Source organism: Penicillium chrysogenum (assembly GCF_028827035.1).
Source record: "Penicillium chrysogenum strain IBT 35668 chromosome Unknown utg000004l_segment0_segment0, whole genome shotgun sequence".
In the NCBI taxonomy this organism is placed as follows: Eukaryota; Fungi; Ascomycota; class Eurotiomycetes; order Eurotiales; family Aspergillaceae; genus Penicillium; species Penicillium chrysogenum.
The window spans coordinates 3,974,892-3,994,488 of record NW_026622752.1 but is presented as its reverse complement, the minus strand read 5'-3'; the positions used below and the strand labels follow the sequence as shown (position 1 = coordinate 3,994,488).

Sequence of the window (19,597 nt, the reverse complement as noted above, 5' to 3'; positions counted from 1 at the left end):
TAGCCACGATGCCAAGCCGTAAATCTCACTGAAAGCACGACCGCCAGCCTGATATATAGGAGTCGGACTTTGAGGACAGTGGTATGAGAAACGAATGTTCTAGATCACTTATGAATGCGTAAGGAGGCTTTCGAAGGTGTAGGATGAAGACCTCGTGGATGAAGATCCTAAAGTTGAGATGAAGGAGAATATTGGTATATTACCCAGGCACCGGAATGTTGTAGAGGATGGACACGATAATGGAAATTGACGAATTATATAAGGACAGATGAGAACGAGGATGAGGATGCAGAAGTGAAGATTGTGTGAGGTATGCAAATAAGAGAGTTATGGGTTGAAATCTCTGTCAGGGCAGCAAGAGAGAAGTGAGAAAGAAGCAAGCGAGGAAGCAATTGAAGCAATGACCTTGCCGTCTAGCTATGCTACCTGATTGTGGGCTGCGCACCAGATCCACCCCGTTTGCTCAGCCTCAAACTTCTCCCTCAGCCTGGTCATTCCAGTATTTTTCTAACAATGGAGGCTTTTAGGGCACCCATGCAAGCGGCCGTGAAAAAGCTGAAAGCTGAGAGAGCGGACTCTCCACCCTCCAAAGAGTGCTTTTGCTTTTCCATTGGAGGCTGCTGCAGTGGCGCGTGTCAGGCTGGCTTTCAGAAAGCTTGACGCTCTGTTTTTGTACTCGATGTTGTCCCAACCCTTCAAAAATAAATATGACAAGGTCAAATCGGTCTTCACTGCACGACGTGGTGAATAACCCCAACCAAAGAAAGGTCCAGCCATGCCGACATATCGAAGCCCGAATTCTACAGACCAGCAAGTGGATGACCACATTGCTGATTCTCGTTTTGGGTTAATCCCCCACGTTAATCAGTGCCTCACCGAGGGCCCCACCAGGGTTGGTCTCGGTTTGAGTACGGAGTCCCTGCTGTGTCCAACCTGGGGGTCAACGGATACCAGCAAGTGGCTACACCAGCGTCTCTCCCCGCGACTGTACTAGGAACTGACCAATGCCCTTCTGGGCAATGGGCAAAGCATATCATGGGGACACTATGGGCGAAAGCTAGAAATGCACGGTTCCTGAAGACCCCCCTGCTCCGCCTCCTCGCTACCATGACCGAGCTGCGTGAGCCGCTACTACGTCCTACGCATGTCAGAGCCTCGCACTGGACCCCCCTTCGGATGCATGAAATGATTGGCAACGAGGCGGCAAACGTTGAATCAGCGATGATTCAGGTTGTGGGTCGGGCTCAGGATGCGGAATGTGATTCGTGTCTACGAGACCATGGGCCGTGGGCCCAATGTGTCGTTCTCGACGGCCCTGTTGGGTTGGTTTGTGGCTGCGCCAATTGCCACTGGGATTCTAATGACTCCCGCTGCACTTCGTTCGGCGCGGGATCGCCTGACGGAACGCCCGCCACCTACCGTCAATTCCCACCTGCTGGTCCGAACCAACCCCGATTTGCGCAATCTTCGGTCGCCCGCCTTCAAGTTCTTGAAGGCCACCACCCCGTCCCTACGACCAGCCGCCATGACCGGTCCTTGGGAACATCTACCAACGCCGCCCACCAAGCGGTAGAAAGCAATCGTCCCGCCACTACCTCCAGCTCCCAGCACCAGGCGATTACACAATCTTCTGCTACAAGCCCACAAGACATTTAACCCGAAATCGAGCGGACGACAGACCTTGCTGACCAGTGCCAGGCCGGGGTTGATTGGCTTATAGCCAGAAAGCCCCAGTCGCGGGATATCATGCGCCGGGCAATGGCCAACGTCAGAGATAACAAGGTTATCCATCAGACGCTTATCAATACTACTGAAGCTGTAGCTGAAAGCGTGAATGATAGCACCGCTAGCAGTGATCAAACCCTACAAGATAACATCGCACTTACAGTAGGCGCCGTCGCCACCAATGGCCGCAACGTGAAAGCCATTGAGATCTCGACGCAAGAGATGCAAGCTGAAATCCTGATGTTGTATTCCCGTCTGGAGGAGGCCCAGCTCCAGCTCGCCAATCTCAATGCTCGTCAAACTCGGCCGCTGTAAGCTAAGGTTCAACCGCCCTATCTGACCTAGCTAACTCAAGGCCCCTCCAACATTTGCAGAATGTACCCCGAAACAAGACTTTGTACTTAATACCGGTCATCTGTACATTAGGTACTAATGGAAATATCCTTCTAGTCTTGATTGAGAAACGATGAGACCTAGGAAGTACTAGGCTACTTTGACTACATACATGTGTACCATGGCATACCACATGGACCATGGAATACCATGGTATACCAACCCTTGACCCTAGGTGGAGGAATGGTACACCACCGATGGATACTTCTATAACCTCGTTTGACCAAAACTCATAATCATTATCGGCCTTCGAATGATCATGTTTCTTCAAACGCTCAACTTCTCTTAAAGGTCCATACATAGGTGTTCTCACAAACCCGCAAACGAGGACTAGACTGGTGAGCCTTAATTCCTTCCAGCCTCCTCTTCGCTTGCACGAAGTACTACAGCCAAGGCAAGCTTGGCAAAATATTCCATGTCCTTTTCCTCATGGATCAAATATGGTCCGTATTTGTGAATGCGCAGAAACTCATCTTGTTTAACGAAAGGCTTTCGCTTGTCACCCTTCATATGCTGTCTGTACCCATCCGTGTGAACAGCGTTGAGAATGTACAACTCGTTTCCATTCTGGGAAAAGAGCGTCACCCTAACAGTTATATTAGTATAGAACCAAAACATAGTAGCTTGAATAAGCGCACCTATCCTTTTGGAGGCTCTTCTTCGGATGGTCGTTCAATAAGGCTGTGACCATTTCCATCGTCTCCTGCCAAGAGACTTCGGGTTCATGGCTTGAGCGTTCCCAAGCTTTCGCTTCCACAATAGCCTGGCTTCGAAACGTTGATCTCGACTCCAGAAAGCCATCTGGCATGCAAGATAGACTAAAAACGTTTCAGTCGAGCTTTTCGTTCTCCTTGTCCGTCCTGACCTTCCTAAAATCAAAGGTCAAGTGTACTCGAGCAGGATTCCAGTCACTGTCCACATCAGGGTGCATCGCACAAACTACCTGCAAGAAACTAAGGAGTGAGGAATTTACAAGCTCCTCATTGCGGCCATAGGCCCTCTCCTGTTCCGCGGCGTCTGAGTGTAGCAACTGGTGCACACGACGCTGTTGCTCGTAGGGAAGCCAGAAAATCCCTAATGCACTATCCTTTGGCGGTGTTCCGTTTCGAATTGCAAAGCTTCTTTGTCAAAAGAGATAGTACTCCGGTGAGATACTCTCTTTGTAAAAAGTGATAAAGAAGTGTGAGATGCACCCCTTTGAAGAGATATGCAAATCAAAGTGAGATATACTATCCAGTAGTATTCTCAAAGAAAAGTAAGAGATATAGCCTTCAAAGCTATTCTCAAAGAAAAGTGAGAGATATAGACTTCAAATCTATTCTCCTAATGAAGCAAGATATAGCCTATTGATAGTGCTATTCTTGATGGTGATGACGATACTCCCCCGCGGGGAGATGCTCGTGTAGTATGGTATGGATAGATCTATAAGATCTTTGATAAAGCAAAGGGGAAAAACGAGGGCGTCATAACCTGTTGAGGGCTACGATACTGGAGGAATAGTCAGATAAACTAGCATGGAGGGGAAAATCGGGAAGAAGATGGATGCTATGAATCTATGGAAAGCAGGCTGTATATGAAGCCTGTACTAACAAAGAAATGGCAAACTGATATATCAAACTGACAAAGCAAAGGCTCAGTCTGCACAAAGGGATAAAGGCATAAAGACATACCATGCATGTCAACAGTAACACGTACCGGAAAGCCTAAGTGATGACTCTTTGCGAGTAGTGGATCACTAAGTGGAAGTCAGATCATACCTTGGAAATCCCCCGCTAGTGCTTGAGGAAATTCGTGCCCTAGGTAGCAACGTTTATTAGTTACGATCAAAAGCCTTCGCTAAATCATGCTTCATCCTGAATTACACATTAGGCTCTTATAAAGGCTTTAAACGAGAAATAGTATAATAAATTGTAATAAATTGTATCCGCCTATTCGAATAATAGGGTATCGACCTTATTAGCCCTCTTTTAGCTATACTAGATAGAAATCGATAAAGCCTATTAGAAAACGACAAAAACAGATAAAAAGGAGGATTTTAAAAATCGATAAAAAACAAGCAGTTTTTACTATCATAGCCGGAAATGGGACCATGGTTTCTGCTTTAGGATGAGCCCTACGGGGGTGTGTTAGGATGGCCCATGTGGGTCTAGGGCTACACCCTCAGTATGGTAGACTAGGTAGTTGTAGGAGCGCGTCTCCTTCTCCAATACAACTCTCTCCTTTCTACTTCCTGAGCCTACAACCTGTAGTCTAACCAATTGACAAAACTGCTGGGGAGGGAGCAATTTGAAAAGATGCGACAATGCATGATGCGTGACAAGAAGAAACACTGAAGCTTACATCGAAAGTCTATGTTGAAAAAGCGACAAAAAAAGGTGAAAACAATGATTTTAAAAACCGACAAAAATAGGCAGTTTTCACTATGGCAGCCGGAAATAGGAAATTGATAGTGCTGACCATGGTTTCTGCTTTCGGGTTGAGCCCTACGGGGGTGTGTTGTGGTACCTAGGTATGTACCTAGAGACCCCACATGTGGGTCTAGGTCTCCACCCTTAGTTAGCTTAGATAGTTGTGGGAAGCTCGCTTCCTCTCTTCCCAATACAACTCTCTCCCATCTGCTTCCCTGAGCCTACATCCTGTAGTCTCACCAGATTGCTCCAAATTGTTGTAGAACAAGTGAAAAGAGCCGTTATTTACCAAACAGGGCCAATGGTGGAGGCTGAGTCCATTTGGTAATGCGTGCCCTCGGGTTCCAAGGTTGATCCTGGCTTAAGCTAACTGTGTCCACGGGCCGCCCCAAGTGCATATGGTCTAACAGCCCCCGGGGCCATCGAAGAGCTACCCAAATTATTATGCTTAAACAATATCCAATGCTAGTCATGGAGAAGATATAACATAAATTCACCCCCAGTATACCTTTCTGAAATCAAATCTCAAGAAACAAATATAACAAAAGTGTAGGTGCTCGAGAGAACACTTTATGAGACCAACTGGTGAGGCTAAATACAAGCACGGTGGTGCCACTACCAGGGGTAAGACCATATAGTCTCTGTGAGCGCCCACCTGGCTTGACAAGGCATCATCTCTTTGGACTTTCCAAAGTGGCTGCGCCAGGTCTTCGGGACGCAAAGCTGCAGCTGAGTCCACTCTCGACTTTGTGAGAGCTTCTCCAGTGGGAGAAGGAACATCCTCAGCCTGTCATGATTGAAACGCTCGGCCAAATACTCATACGGCCCCATTTGAAGTTCTAACCGTAGGCGATGCACACCGAGGAAGGTCTCCCGAAACAGATCGAAAAATGTGGCATATGTGGTCATCCAATCATTATCGTCGAAGCCAGGCCAACAGATACTCACAGGAAAAGAGATATCCATCGATGTTATGAAGGAGGCACAGCGTAGCGACAATAGTCTGGACATCAGAAAAGGCGTGTCCAACGCCCTACTCATCGCAAATACATTTGTCTTATAAAGCACTTCTAGCGCTTCTTCGTAACTGCAAAATAGTGTAAGACACTATACGAATATTAGAGGGATAGTGACTCACCCGATTTGGCAGCTCCTAAGCCACTCCACGCCGTTAATTTTCGGGTTTTTCTCGTTCCTAGCCACCTCACTCCTCCAGTCCTGACAAAGATCATAATCAGGTTCCTGGGGGAAACCGTCCGAATGGCGACAGACACTGTGCCACCAATTCCAATGGCGTCCGCGATATTTTGGCTGCGGACTAAATGGCGGTGGTTCCTTCCATACGTATCGGATGTGTACTCGCCGATAACCCATAAGCTCAAGGTATATCATCCTCCTTATCTCGGCAGGTAGTCGAAAGAAAAGACTCTGGTCTTGCAAGTTGCGCTGTCGAGAGTCAATCTTGCGTAGGCGCTGTTCTGGTGGCGGGATTGGAAGCTTCCATCGGTTAAATATATCACCATTGATCTCACAGGTGGAACCTGAAATTCCTATTGCACCTGGACACTGTTCCTTCATTTCGAATATCGGGGGTTGTCCTTTTTTGCGCTTAACCATTTTCGAAAAATTCTTTGGTGCTATGACGATATGTTGGTTGGAGGATCGTGGAAGGTCGGTGAGGGGTGAGGACTTATATATATATAAGTAGTAGTGTGTGGACAAATGTCAACGGTGCGTGGCAAAGAACCATTGGCGAATGAGAGATAGCCGCCAAGCCCAAATCAGGTCTGCAACTTCACTCTCGAACCGCCCCCTGTTGCAGTCAGGACCTGCTCCAAAGACTTTGCAAAATACGTCAAGTCTCCCAGCGTATCAGGAAAATTTTCCCTATCATCACTATCAACCCCGTGGCATTCTCACGGCGACAACGTCTGATCATGATGACCCACGAATCTGAGTACGTACCCCGCCTGTGGACCTAAAATATACTTATACTAATCATTTCAGATGTCCATATACTGTCGGCAACGTGATCAAAATACATTTGAAGACATCAGATGGATTGGAGGCAACAGCAGATGCCAATATCATCAAAGTCTTCGAGCCGTTCACTCTTTCTTCTGCGATACTTATCCCCCGCTTTAGGATTGGAAGGCGACATGATTTTGAAGCTCTTTGGTCGGCTGGTTACGACGCAGCTTCGAGAAGACGAAGGATTCAGCCCTAGACCCCAGACACAGAGACGGAATACCATCAATTCATCCTCGATGGCGGTGTATCAGAGTTTGTTACTCGGCTGAACGACGGTGAAAGGCCTGAAGGCAGTACATGGAGTGCGACTATAGACGAAACTTATCTTCATGGTCATATGTTGGATCTCTACAAGACAGAGGTCTAGGTGTACAGCAACCTGAAGGAGATTAAAGGCACCGACATACCGGAACTCCTTGCATCCGCTATTATGCCTATTCCCTGCCCAATTCAAATGAGCCACGAGTATACCGATACCCCTGGGATAGTTTTCACATCAAAAATTATTTCGGAACCTTGGTCCAGCGAAGCTTCAACACATCTCTTTTCATCCCCGTGTAAGAGAAAGAGAATTGCCTATTTAGGCTTTGCGAATAGCATTAAATCTACGGCTTGTTGCCAAAGGTCTGTAAGGGGTGACATGCGGTCTCTTGCAGAGATTTCTGCAGGATATTGCCATCTCATCGTGGACAACAAAAGTCAGATTACTATAGTATGAACCTTGGTGGCTTGTTTGTTGCTTCCATCCCTCGAGCAGAGTGTTCACTCTGTCTCAAGCAGAGTTTTCACCACCATACAACTCCCTCATCTCTCTGCACGCGCAAATTCCTGTCCATCCTCTATATCTAGATCCTGTATCTATTTTGCATCGCTACATTATTAAATTCATCGTTTTTATTACTATTTTCGTCGTCTTTTCCAAAAGGTATCCACCTTCCGACATTTAGGAAGCAGGGACTCCAGTCCTATTGAGATCGGTATCTCTTTATTAGGATCAGTATATCATCTTCGAGGTCTAGCATCTAATCCTATCTCGAGATCAACGTTCCTTTGCGACTAGTATCTCTGAGACTATCAACGTCTCGCCTTCTGAAGTCTAGATGCTGAATACAGATTCGCTGATCCGAGTGTGGGGGTTGTAGATGCGGGACGGGCCGATGCGCGTCCCCCATAATGAGAAACTCTGATTTCTTGGAACAACCGTTGATCTGGATGCTCGTAGTCCGCGAGCAAGGGCCTCATAACTTAATAGAGAAATAGAAGGCTACACATGAATACAGGTAGCTCTTTTGAGCTATATTGGACTCTGGAGAGGAAAAGGAAGAGAGAACTAACTACGTGGGTCCGGGATGTCCCGTGACACACCACATGCTAATCACGGGACAGCTCCAACACATTTGTATGGCAACTGCCACGTGGTTTATACTCCATGTGACAAAGCCCTCTTAGCTACCTAGGTAGCTACCTAGGTAGCAACAGATTCATAGATAACAATAGATAATCTTTACATATCGTACTAACTTGTATCACGATAGCTGTCCTTCCGGCTTAGCCGCCGGGCGCTAATAAATTGTGTGTGTGTGTGTATGTGTGTATATTTAGGCACAACGTTTTCGCCCACTTCAAATCGTCTTGTCGTCTTGCTTTCCCTTTCCAGTCCTTTTTTACCGTATCGTTGCCCGAACTTGGCAGTCATCTCATCCAGCCTTACCGTGTGTCTCCACGCGAAACGGGACAGTCCCCACTCTCCTATTTACGTACTAGGTCGGTGCGTTAGGCTGATGCCTGGCACATTTCCCCGCCTATCCATCCACGATCATCATACCACTTGGCAGAATCGCCATCATGGTCTACTGCGGTCGTCCTTCAACAAGTTGCAATAATTGTCGCGCCAAGAAGAGAAGAGTAAGTCATTACTGGTTGCGCCCCTTTACAAAAGACAGAAAATCATGAGGGAAAAAAAAGTAAAAAAGACATTTTGGCTTACATTTTGGCTTACATTTGACGTCAAAAAAAAGTGCGACAAAGCTGTCCCAGAATGCGGCCAATGTTGTCGCACGGGTCAGAAATGCCACGGGTACAGAGATCCATCAAGCCTCATCTTTCGCGATGAGAGCACCCAGGTCATCAACCGCGCCCGCTCAAAAGTCTCCAAGAGGACTTTGACGGCCACCCCAACCGACCGCCTCTCGGTGGAGCACACAGCCCCACGACAGGCACAGAACCAACAACAATACACCTCCGCACCAGACTATCACGCGAGCCGCCCCTCCGATTTCATCGACGAGACCATGCTGGACATGAGCGACGTCGATGTCGGAGCCGGGACGTTCGCCGGCGGGAGCTTCATGCCCGAGTTGATCAGCTTCCATGACCCTTTCAACCCGGACGAGACTGGGTTCTTCTCCCTCCACCAGGATGCCTCGCCCAGCGCCATGCCGATATCGGGCGACGGTCCTGGATCCGCTGCTTCTGTTTCTGCCTCCGTGTCTGGGCGTCGTTCCCGTGTCGGCGCTTCTAGAGTAGGCGGCGACGATGTGACTCTCGATCAGTTGCCTGATGACGGCAGCAACTGCGGCGGCCGCCAATGGCTAGGACACAACAACTTCACCAGCAGTCAGCCCGAGGTCATAGCGCGTCCCTTCTCCTTGCCTCTCGTCATCATCGGTCTCGATTTCTTCCTCTCTCACTACGTCGTTCGGCAGTCCGGTCCTTCGTCTGGCGTCTTCGACTACGTTCCGGGCATGCTGGCGCAAGACGACGGCGGCAATGACATGCTCGAGGGTGCCATTCTGGCTCTCAGCTTCGGTGGGCTCGCTCGCACCACTAGCCAGGCCGACCTGTTGACCCGGTCCATGATGATGTACACCCGCACCATGGAGCGTGTCAATCTCGCCCTCGCCGACCCCCAGGCCGCCCGTCGCGACAGCACCATCGTCTCTGTCCTCGTCCTCGCCCTCTACGAGTTCAGCAAGGCCTCTATCGACGGCTGGAAGCACCACATTGAGGGTGCCACTTCGCTCCTCAACCTGCGCGGCCGCTCCCAGTTCTCCACCTCAACCGGCGTGCAGATCTTTAAGGATGTCTCCTCCCAGCTCCTCACCAACTGCCTGCGCTCCGGCTTCCCTATGCCCTCGAGCCTACGCATGCTGCGCATCGAGGCCGCCAACGCGATCAGCGTCTCGGATCCCTACTGGGTCACCTGCAGCGGCATGGTCGAGCTTCTGGATCTCTACCAGCACATTTCCCCAGGCGGCTACTCGTTCTTTCCCAACTCTTCCGGCGCCTCCTCCTCCGGTCTCGCCGCCCCTTCCGATTCCTCCAACTCCCCCTCTACTGCATCCGGTTCTTCCCCCGCCTCTACCTCCATGCTCTCCGGTCCTCTCAAGGGTGCCAATGTCTCCATTGAGGACCTCGAGCGCTACCTCTCACAGGCGTTCGAGATTGACTACCGCCTGGAGAGCACATTCTCCAAGTGCCCTTCCGAGTGGCAGTTTACCGTCAAATCGAACCCCTCCAGCAACAGCCGGCGCGACGTCAACCACATCTACCACGATGTCTGGATCGCCTCCGTCTGGAACAGCATGCGCGTCTGTCGCATCCTGGCCAACCACGCCATCAGCCACCTCCTCCTCCGCGGCGCTAACACCGACAGCAACTGGTTCTTCGCCAACAACTATGCCGACCGTATGCACCAGGCCACCCGGACCATCGTCCGCCTGCGCGACGAGATACTCGCCTCCGTGCCCCAGCTCATGGGCTACGCCACTTCCCCGGCGCAGGAGCTGCAACAGCAGAAGCAGGCGCAGCAGCACGAGCGCTCCAAGAACAACGCCGGCTTGGCCGTCGGCGGCTACTTTGCCTGCTGGGTTCTCCTCACTGTGGGCTGCATGCACAACCTCGATCACGAGACCCGTGCGTGGACTGCCGCCCAGTTGCGCAGAATCAGTTGCCAAACGGGTCTTGCGCAGGCAGATGATTTTGCCAACTTTGTTGAATCAAGCAACCTCCGTCCACCATTGAGCGGATAGTATGGAAGCATCATGTAAATTTAGATATTTCATACAGCGACGGGCTGTATATAGAGAGCATACACCGCACATATAGGGTTACACAAGTATACGTTTCCGCAAATCGAAAGTTAAACCAAAACGCATACTATAACATATCGGGGGATACGTGTAGCGAAAGCCGGCTAGATGTCGCCCGGATCTCTGCTGGGCAGGATTGCTACAAGTATAAATAAAACCGTAACTCATTATCCTCCGGACTGACATTGTCTGCATATAGTAACAATCCTGAAGAGTGCTAGTCCCGCCGGGAAACGATAACGGAGGTCTCTAACAGTCGACACTAGTAAAATAATAGGGTTGTTACAGAAAACTACGCGGAAAAGTAGGCTGTTCAAGGGAAGGAGACGGACATTGCGCGTGTTTCCAGTAAGATGGTGGTTGCGTCGGTCAATCTCACTAATGTAGGCTAGTGGGCAACTCTTGGGAAATGGTACCCAAAATGGGCAGCTTGGAGTCCGGCAAAAGGAACAAAACGGTGACGGATACGGAATAGCGCCAGATAAGCTGACGGAGTTAGCGCCACCAAGGAGATCGCTGGGGCGATGCTCGGGTAGTCCAGTAGTAGACTAGCAGAGCGGCAGCCACAGGTATCCACATCATCACCTATTCCTAATGGGGTATGCTCGATGTTAATTGTTCTACATAGAGATGCCCGAAACCCTCAAGTTGCCGTGGAATCCCTCGTTCGTCTATATGTTCAAGTGCACACAGCCGGTTTGCCAGGGCCTTCAATCCCTCCCTGCCCTGACCTTATAATCTAGATTGCCCATCAATTCGCCATCAGCAAGACAATGCTGTATTCGGCGCTCCGGCCCCTCTCGATCTAAGATGACGTTTAGCTATGAAGATGGTATCGCGTTGTTGCAGCTCATCGTCTTCGTGCCCTGCCTCTTCCTCGCCATTCTTTTGTGTTACCAGCAAGGAATGAAGGCCGTGGCATCATGTTGGAGATTCCTCATTATCCTCGCCTGTCTCCGAATCGCTGGCGCTATATGCCAGCTGATCACCATCACTCACGACTCGATCAATGTTGTCACCACAAAAATCACATGCGACTTATTGGGCATCGCTCCCCTAACATTGGCTGCCGTGGGTTTGCTACAAAGAGTGTAAGTCGTAACCTGATATTCACCTGCGCGTGACTCGAGACTGACGTAGACATCTATCGTTCAGAAACGCCTCGATCAACAAGCTCTCCAAATGGATCTTTATTTTTGTCAGCATTGTCAGCTTGATCGGGCTGGCCCTTGGTATCGCCGGCGCTATCAAGGCCCTCGACAGCTACACCATACCCCCCATGCTCCAAGCCGCATTGGGCATGTTCGTCGGCTGCTTGGGTCTCCTGCTGGCCATTCTGGGGTACCTGACCATCTACCGCAACGAGATGCCTCGCAATGAGAAGATCATCCTGTACTCAGTCTACGCCTGTGTACCACTGCTCATCGTGCGCACCGTCTACGGCTGCTTAGGTGACTACACTACCATCGCGCGGTTCAACCTGTTTGAGCCCCACCCCACCGTCAATCTCTGCATGGGCGTGCTCGAGGAGATTATTCTTATGATTATCTGCCTCGCTGTTGGATTTTACTGCCCCCCACCCAAGGAGCCTCAACCTGGTAAGCCTTGTGGTCATTTCAACGTGATTGATTGTTTTTGTGACGCTGACAATTCTTAGATGCTGCCGACACGACGAATTCGGACGAGACCAGCATTGTAGAGAAACGCTCCTCTCCCTCCAGCGATACCCGCTCTGGCACCGTTGACACCATGGACAAGGAGAAAATTGCTGAGGAGGGACGCATGGGGACCTCGACTACCGAGGCCTTGTAATATCTCGCTGTCCCTTCACACGCCACAAAGAGCCTATAACCTTGCACTCTCTCGGGAGGCCTTTCGTTGCAATGATGAACTTTGGGATTGGCCCTGAATCTCTTGCCATATGAAATTAATTCAAGCAAATATTACAAATACTAAATTACTAGCGCATTATATAATAGCACGGTCCCATGGGTCAGGCCAGGGTAGTGCTCGTCCTTTATCCCAGATACGAAATATACTCCGTATGGCAGTCTTTCTAGAGAACGACCTCGGTATCGGGGAATTAATTGAGCAGGAGCTTGAGCAGGACCTTCATAATGGAGCCAATACAATAACGTATGTCACAAGCGAGTGGGCCACCCAACCCAAGACGCATCCATGATTTAGCACTTATGTTGCAGGGCATGTACAAACGCTTTACTGGTGTCATATGTTCTGAGCTGTCCCTTGTCTAGCAACTTGTGATCACTGAAACATAGGCCGTACTCCTGGACTGTCTTGCAAGCGGGAGCAGCCATTGTGTCGACGTGTGAGTGGTCTTGCGGTGTATGGTTAGACAAGAGTGGTAAAGATGGAGGTTTGGTGGTCTGATGAGTGTGCATTGATTGATTGATTGATTGATTGATTGATTGAATGTCTTGTCTTCTCTCTTGAGTTTCTGAAGCTTCCAACACGTTGCTCATGTAGACTTCGGTGTTCATATATGACACACCTTGTTCTGTCGGCACTTGTTACAACACATCCCACTTAGAGTATTCAGTTGCAGATGGAGTAGCATGCCGCTCACTAGTGGGCGTCAATCAGCTAATGCCAGAAACCACTGGCGTAATGAATTCCCGTTTGCCGCGTCGGGCATAGAAAGCCGGTCCTTGGGCCCCACGTCGTTGAGGGTCGACAGGGACCAAGAGAATTCGCAGAAAAGGTGTAGGCTGGCAGAATGACACTGGTAAAAGGACAAAGACACAAAAGGTACGTAGGCACAGTTTCAAACGGAGAGCCAGTTGCATCCTGTTTGCTTAAACAGGACAGATGGGGAGACCACCCCACGACCATATCCAAAAGGGTATGCAGGATGTTCGGTTCACGGCACCATCAGATGGACTGCAGTAGACGCTCCGGCATTGAAACCACAATCCGAAGGGACCATTTCTTTTTGAATTCTTTCTTGCATCTGACTTTCCCTCTCTTGTTCATCATCAAGAACTCTCTTTATCTCTATCTCGTCTTTGCACTCCCGCGGTTTCCTGGTCACAACCCCCCGCGAGACTAAACATATTTCTCCCCTACTTCGCATCGCTAGCAGCAGCTGTATCCACCAGGATTCGGGCCCACTGCAAGCATGCCCAGACTCCCAGACGCGCTACGGGACGCTTTTGGGATCTGATGTCAGGGTCAACTGAGTACTGACTGGCGTGTCGCGATGCTCCAGCAAGGCGGATCAGCTCCGACATCATGTACGTGCAGTCCGAGAAGCTGCCCATGCATGGACAAAATTGCATGCACTCACATACTCAGTAGACCAAATGTACTAATGCAGAAAAACCACTAACTCTATAACTATGTGTAGTTAGTTACAGATAATCTTGTTATATTAAAGCCATAGACAAAAAAATGAAAAAAAACTCCGATAGGGGGAATCGAACCCCCGGCTGCCGTGTGAGAGACGGCGATGTTAGCCACTACACCATATCGGATGGTCAGAATTCCTTCCGTAAATTACGTTATTAGGCCTGGCACTGGCCTTTTCGGTCTAGCGTCATAGCGCCCTGTGCGTCGTCGCCCCTTCAACTAGACCTTGCCAACTCCCATAGGAGTGGTCCCATGGGAGTGCCAAGCATGGGACTAGAGGGTCCAGTCCGCTCCCATGGGACTCTGATAGGACTCCCATAGGACTGTAAACAGTGTAAACATAGAGAAAAACGTAACCTGTATAACTTATGAAGAATGTCACTGTTTTTTTGGGTAATTCTATTACTCAAATAATTGAGATAATAATACTTTGGGCTTAGTATTCGGACAAAAATAGTGGATTGATTTGTAGTGCTAAATCTAGAGTATAATTTCTAATAGACATTAGAATTTAATATTTTGAGTCAGTAATCCATCCGGTGACTATGCAATTCCTGCCACCAGCTCTTCGGCCTCCAGTGGTGCAACTGGCTCGCAAAGCATTATCACCACCATAGCGTAAGCTTTTTTGACGAACTCGAAAAGCGGTTGACTTGTGTATACTCACAGAAATTCTAGTCCTGTGCCCTCACCAATTGTCTCTGGGACAAATACAAAGTGTGCCAAGTACTATCAAATTGGGAAAGATGAGACCTGCGACACCGTCACAGAGAAAACCGGTATTTCTAGATCTGATTTGTGAGTCTCGGTGCCATTATTCAAAGAGATTGAAAAGTCTAGTTAACAATTATGCAGCATGTTTGTGAACCCCGAGCTCACGGAGACCTGCACAAACCTCCAAAAGGATGTGTACTACTGTCTGCAGGCTGTTGGAGATATTACAACCTACTCGGGCCATGCTGGAAGTACTTCAGATCGATTTAGCAAAGTCTCCATGACCTCCGTTCCTTCGTCGGCCTCTAGACCCGACTTTGCCGGCGCTTTGAAGAACAACTCCATCCCTGCCATTCCTCTTGCCAAGGATACTAGAAAGGACTGTTACGAGTGAGTGCGCTTTCCAATTGTTCGAGGCACTGGCTCATTTTCGATTAGTTACATTTGGATGAACAACATCACCGACAATGCGCTCGCGGATTGCTGGACAATGGCCATGACAATCGACGTTCCGAAAGAGGTATGGACTAGAATTCCTCGGGATCTCAAAATCCCCTTTCGATATGTCAATGCTGACAACCCAAGGACTTCATTATATGGAACCCCTCGCTCGAGAAGAATGCTACCGGTTACAATTATCCTTGTACACTTCAAAGCAGCTCGTCTTATTGTGTGCAGCTCTCCAAGCCGACCAATACTCAGACAACCAGAGTCCAAAGTCCCTCATCGGTTGCTGCGTCGTCTACTCAAAGTCCAAAATCTACAACTCGTGAGTACATGAAGATCAACTGATTTCAAATCCGCTAACCACATTTACCAGACGCCTGAGTAGTAAAATTGGCTCTTGGGAGATGAACAGACAGTGTAATCTTGGCAGTGTAGGAGAAAGAGGCCCAGATGCGCTCGTGCCATCCTCGTGGGCAGTATCGTTCCAATTGATCAGTTCCGTTCAGTATTTGAATGGGTCAAAACTCTCATTGTAAATGTTCAACGATACTAAATCATCCCATTTCACGTTCGGGCGTTGATAACTGGTATCAAATGCGTCTTTCAGCATGCCCGTCCCATCTGGGAATTGAAGAGGGAATGATTCCTCGATGGGATTTTCCCCATCACCGTATAGAAAATCATGAACCTCCTTTTCAATCCATCTAGCCCTTCCATAATTCTCGGGCTCTCCATACGAATCTGACGTTCCGATCGTGATTGTGGGTCTGGAAGCGGCATTCGAGTCTCTCCATGACGTTTTCTCGGATACCATTCGCCGAATCTCTTCTAGTAAGGTATACAAGTCCGTATCAAAAAGATATTCCAACATGCTCAGTTCAATAGATTTAATGGATGTTGGCAGGGTGCTGAGGAACGAGACGAGATCGTCCTGTGAGATTACAAAGCCGGACAGTGCAAAGTGGCGTAGATTTGACCATTTTTCTACTGGTACAATACCATTTAGAGGAATCACTGGGTATAGTTCCCCAGCATGAATATCCTCGTCGAAAGTGGTGTACAGCCTGAACTCTTCTATTTCTGTTGCACCACTGAGTGCATAGCGCAAACGACCGTTGAGAAAAGATCGCCAGCATAGTTCAAGGTCTGATTCATCTTCTCCGCCAACAAGCAGTGAGATATCCAGACGGCGAAAGCCCGGGTTCTGAAGCACTTTAGCAAAGTTGTCATACTCTTCACATGGCTCGTCGAAGATTGTGCAGTTGATTCCCGTGGGGACAAAGTTGGAAGTCATCACGAGCTCAGAGACAGAATTTGGTTCATTAGCTAGCACACGCATAGCATTGCGGAATCCGCGGTATCTTTCTCTGAGTTCCGGATAATGGTTCCACGGATACGAGGTAGCAGGTGTTGATATCGCTCTCCTAAATAGCCAGCCACACGGAATGGGATAGTTAAAGCCCTTTGGGAACGCGCGAATCATCGGAGTCGGGTAGAGCGGGTCGAAGAGGTATCCGTGAGCCACTGGTGTGATAGTGACCCTTTTCAAAACAGTAAATTGTTTCACGCCAAATAAAAATGCTTCGTAATCGCTATCGCCGGTAAGGACATCGTTTTGCTGACGAAGCAAATGCTGATAATGTTTCCAGCACTCCCCTAGCGGAGGCTGAGCGAGGATCTGCTCTCTGCATACAATATGCCCAGGTCTATCAACATCGGCTCCTTCTCGGCTCCTGAGGATTCGGAGGTTTTCTTCACAGGCGTCTTTGAACCATTTGGGACATCGGCTCTCTTCGTCGTGTTGATGCTGGCTCATGAGATTTTCTCTGAAATACTCGGAATAGACTTTAGCCCACTCTCTGGTGTTATTGGGCTCATCATCGTCTGAGAGTAATTCGTGCCCCTGGGCAGTTTGATTCGTTCGCTGTGGGCCCCGTGGCAAGCGTGCTTCATCCCAGATCACTTCGGTCACTGAATGACGGAACTTCTCGTGTGAGGCAATATTGCGAAAGACTTCTATGTTAAGTGGGTTGGCGGAAAGAAAAACTCGGTCGATGCGAAGAGGGACTGCATTGTTCACTTGGGTACAAGTCAGGCGCAAAGATTTGATATCGGCATTTGACAGATGGCCTGCGATTAATCCCCAAAGCTCAAGGGGTAGGGGCGTGAAAGTTGAACCAGTCATGGTATACTCAAGTGTTGACGGAAGTCCGTTCGGGGCATAATGCCGCTTTATACGCGGCAACCTGCAAAGCCCCGCTATTTGCCACCGCCGATGATCCTCCCAGGTGGGGGCCGCGAGCCCCTGCAGTAGCGGGGCTCCCTGATCATCTCTCCACTCCAACCGTGGTATATCTACGGAGTACGGAGTGCTCCCTACAGGGTCTCGGACTTCTTTCATTCCACTTCTATGCCATGGAGTCAAACCTTCAGAATGACAGCATGGATTTTGATCGATACTTTCTCGATACTTTCTCAATACTTGCGCACGAAAGTGATTTCGACGAACTGGACGAAACGGACGAATCTCGACACGGCGAGGGCACAAATGAAGGAGCCAGAAGATCGGGACGAGGACCAGGAGCTGCAACTTGTATCGTGGTTTCTACTAACACACCAGTAAAATCCTAAATGATTGATTCAGCCCCAACGGAAGCATGGCAGACTCCGGCAAGCTCTGAGAATCAAGTCGTTTATTGGTTTCTTGTCGGAAAATTCTCATATATTCTGCTCACAGCCCGTCTCATTCCAAAAGCACATCGGCTCAGGTCAAGGTACTTGGGCCAGCACGAGTCATATGGTTCATACCTCCTTTTCGACGCCCTTATCTGCATCAATTTACGCATCAAGTCTGCCAATATTTTCACATGTATCATTGCGTGCCACGCAGAACCGTGGTCTTTTCACTGGGACACCCTATTACACCATATCGGACGGGGAAGCGCTGTTGGCAATGGAGTTTACCTGCTGGCAATGGACTAGTGGAAAGGTCACTCTTGGCAGTCAGCTTTTAATACAAGTGCTATTTTCTACGGTATTGCCTTAGTAAAAAACACAGCCCCCGAACATCTCCAGCCACAGAGTATATCTAGCTGTAGATGCAGATAGAGAGAGAAGTGAGAGAAGTGGGAGAAGTGAGAGAAGAGAGCATGGTGACAGGCAGCAAACACCATTTGTCAGCCAAAAACCATCTGATCTCACACCTCCTACCCCGACATCGATCAGACCGACGCAAAGGCAAATAGCAAACAACAGAGACTATATGCTAGGGTCTTTCCCAGCGGATATACCCTTACCTTCTTCCTTACCTTCATCACCAACCTCACCTTTATCACCAACCTTACCTTTCCCATCCTCCCAGACCATACAAAATCCACCGTTTACGCCGGAACTAACCCCGTTTTCATCATCAGCAGCATCACAAACCCCGGATGCAGAGCATGCAGAGACAACATTGGGACCGCAGGTGACGGAGGGGACAAACGAAGCTGGAACTGAGAGCAAAGTGAGAGATGACTCACAGCCAGACTCACCATCCGATATACAGTCTGCTGAGACTGCAGGGGTGGGTGACGACGGAGATGGGATGATCTCCGAGAGCGAGATGCAGCTACAACAAGAGCTGTCACATGATCCAATTTCATACACAGAAAAAGAGAGAGATCAGATGGTATAAACCCTGCAAATATCATCTCAGGATCGCTCCATCCATGCCATAGCGCAGGAGCTTGATCGAATTGAACGAAATGACCCGGAGTCAATCCTCTATGGTGTATGGAACGCTATTTTGAGCTTCCAATTCCCTGTGTCCGAAGGCTATATAACACGCCCGCAGGATGAACATACCGCACAGTCCGGAGAGAAGGGATACTCCGACTTGCATACCTTCCACTATCAAGAAAATCCCTCTACTGCAGACAAGTTCTTGATAGTACAGTGCAAGAGAGCTGGGTACGAGACACACGCCTCTGTGTGGGCGGAAGGAGTAGATCAGCTCTGTCAGTACTTGTCGTCGACCCATGGCAGACGCCATCCTTCAGACCGTAGCCCTGTTTACGGGATTGTTGCGGTAGGAAAATATATGAGGGTTTACAAGTACGATGATGTGAACGAATCGGTTCTCAATTGGAGTCCGAATCCACGGAGATTGAAAAAGGGGAATTTGTGGCACCTGGAGGAAAATTACGAGCAGGCCCAACTTATTTTAGACCACATTCGCGATAATCATTGATGCAGCTCATGAAATCTTTGCCCCGTTGGGTTTATTCTCAACCCTTCTCTACCTGCAAAATCCGACAATAAGTCTTTACCCATTTGCCATTTCCCCACCAAACTAACTTTATCCATCTTCTTAAATTTATACAGTAATGTATTTTTTAATTATTTTCATATAAATTAAAATTGGGAAAATATCAATCT

At 48.9% G+C, this 19,597-nt stretch overlaps 8 protein-coding genes across 8 annotated transcripts; 6 read left to right on the top strand and 2 right to left on the bottom strand.

Moving 5' to 3' along the window:
* Positions 1 to 1,035: 1,035 nt before the first annotated feature.
* On the top strand, positions 1,036 to 2,040 carry N7489_007466 (DUF3716 domain-containing protein; the record flags this gene model as incomplete). The annotated part of the gene is made up of 2 exons (XM_056713216.1): positions 1,036 to 1,569; positions 1,699 to 2,040. The coding sequence occupies 2 exons, from the start codon at positions 1,036 to 1,038 to the stop codon at positions 2,038 to 2,040; spliced, it is 876 nt and encodes a 291-aa protein (XP_056566931.1).
* Positions 2,041 to 2,463: 423 nt separating this feature from the next.
* On the bottom strand, positions 2,464 to 2,926 carry N7489_007465 (uncharacterized protein; the record flags this gene model as incomplete). The annotated part of the gene is made up of 2 exons (XM_056713215.1): positions 2,464 to 2,704; positions 2,757 to 2,926. 2 exons carry the CDS (start codon positions 2,924 to 2,926, stop codon positions 2,464 to 2,466), a joined length of 411 nt encoding a protein of 136 aa, XP_056566930.1.
* A 5,476-nt stretch (positions 2,927 to 8,402) lies between these two features.
* N7489_007464 (Zn(II)2Cys6 transcription factor domain-containing protein) lies at positions 8,403 to 10,588 on the top strand (the record flags this gene model as incomplete). Its single annotated transcript, XM_056713214.1, has 2 exons — positions 8,403 to 8,462; positions 8,576 to 10,588. 2 exons carry the CDS (start codon positions 8,403 to 8,405, stop codon positions 10,586 to 10,588), a joined length of 2,073 nt encoding a protein of 690 aa, XP_056566929.1.
* An 870-nt stretch (positions 10,589 to 11,458) lies between these two features.
* Positions 11,459 to 12,460, top strand: N7489_007463 (uncharacterized protein; the record flags this gene model as incomplete). The annotated part of the gene is made up of 3 exons (XM_056713213.1): positions 11,459 to 11,739; positions 11,804 to 12,246; positions 12,306 to 12,460. The coding sequence occupies 3 exons, from the start codon at positions 11,459 to 11,461 to the stop codon at positions 12,458 to 12,460; spliced, it is 879 nt and encodes a 292-aa protein (XP_056566928.1).
* A 2,086-nt stretch (positions 12,461 to 14,546) lies between these two features.
* On the top strand, positions 14,547 to 15,559 carry N7489_007462 (uncharacterized protein; the record flags this gene model as incomplete). Its single annotated transcript, XM_056713212.1, has 6 exons — positions 14,547 to 14,635; positions 14,696 to 14,815; positions 14,873 to 15,121; positions 15,170 to 15,251; positions 15,317 to 15,500; positions 15,552 to 15,559. Coding segments are annotated over 6 exons (732 nt in total), but the record flags the coding sequence as incomplete, so codon positions are not given.
* Positions 15,560 to 15,680: 121 nt separating this feature from the next.
* N7489_007461 (uncharacterized protein) lies at positions 15,681 to 17,363 on the bottom strand (the record flags this gene model as incomplete). Its single annotated transcript, XM_056713211.1, has 1 exon — positions 15,681 to 17,363. One exon carries the CDS (start codon positions 17,361 to 17,363, stop codon positions 15,681 to 15,683), a length of 1,683 nt encoding a protein of 560 aa, XP_056566926.1.
* Positions 17,364 to 17,612: 249 nt separating this feature from the next.
* On the top strand, positions 17,613 to 17,859 carry N7489_007460 (uncharacterized protein; the record flags this gene model as incomplete). Its single annotated transcript, XM_056713210.1, has 2 exons — positions 17,613 to 17,779; positions 17,823 to 17,859. 2 exons carry the CDS (start codon positions 17,613 to 17,615, stop codon positions 17,857 to 17,859), a joined length of 204 nt encoding a protein of 67 aa, XP_056566925.1.
* Positions 17,860 to 18,440: 581 nt separating this feature from the next.
* N7489_007459 (uncharacterized protein) lies at positions 18,441 to 19,409 on the top strand (the record flags this gene model as incomplete). The annotated part of the gene is made up of 2 exons (XM_056713209.1): positions 18,441 to 18,848; positions 18,876 to 19,409. The coding sequence occupies 2 exons, from the start codon at positions 18,441 to 18,443 to the stop codon at positions 19,407 to 19,409; spliced, it is 942 nt and encodes a 313-aa protein (XP_056566924.1).
* Between the last annotated feature and the right edge of the window lie 188 nt (positions 19,410 to 19,597).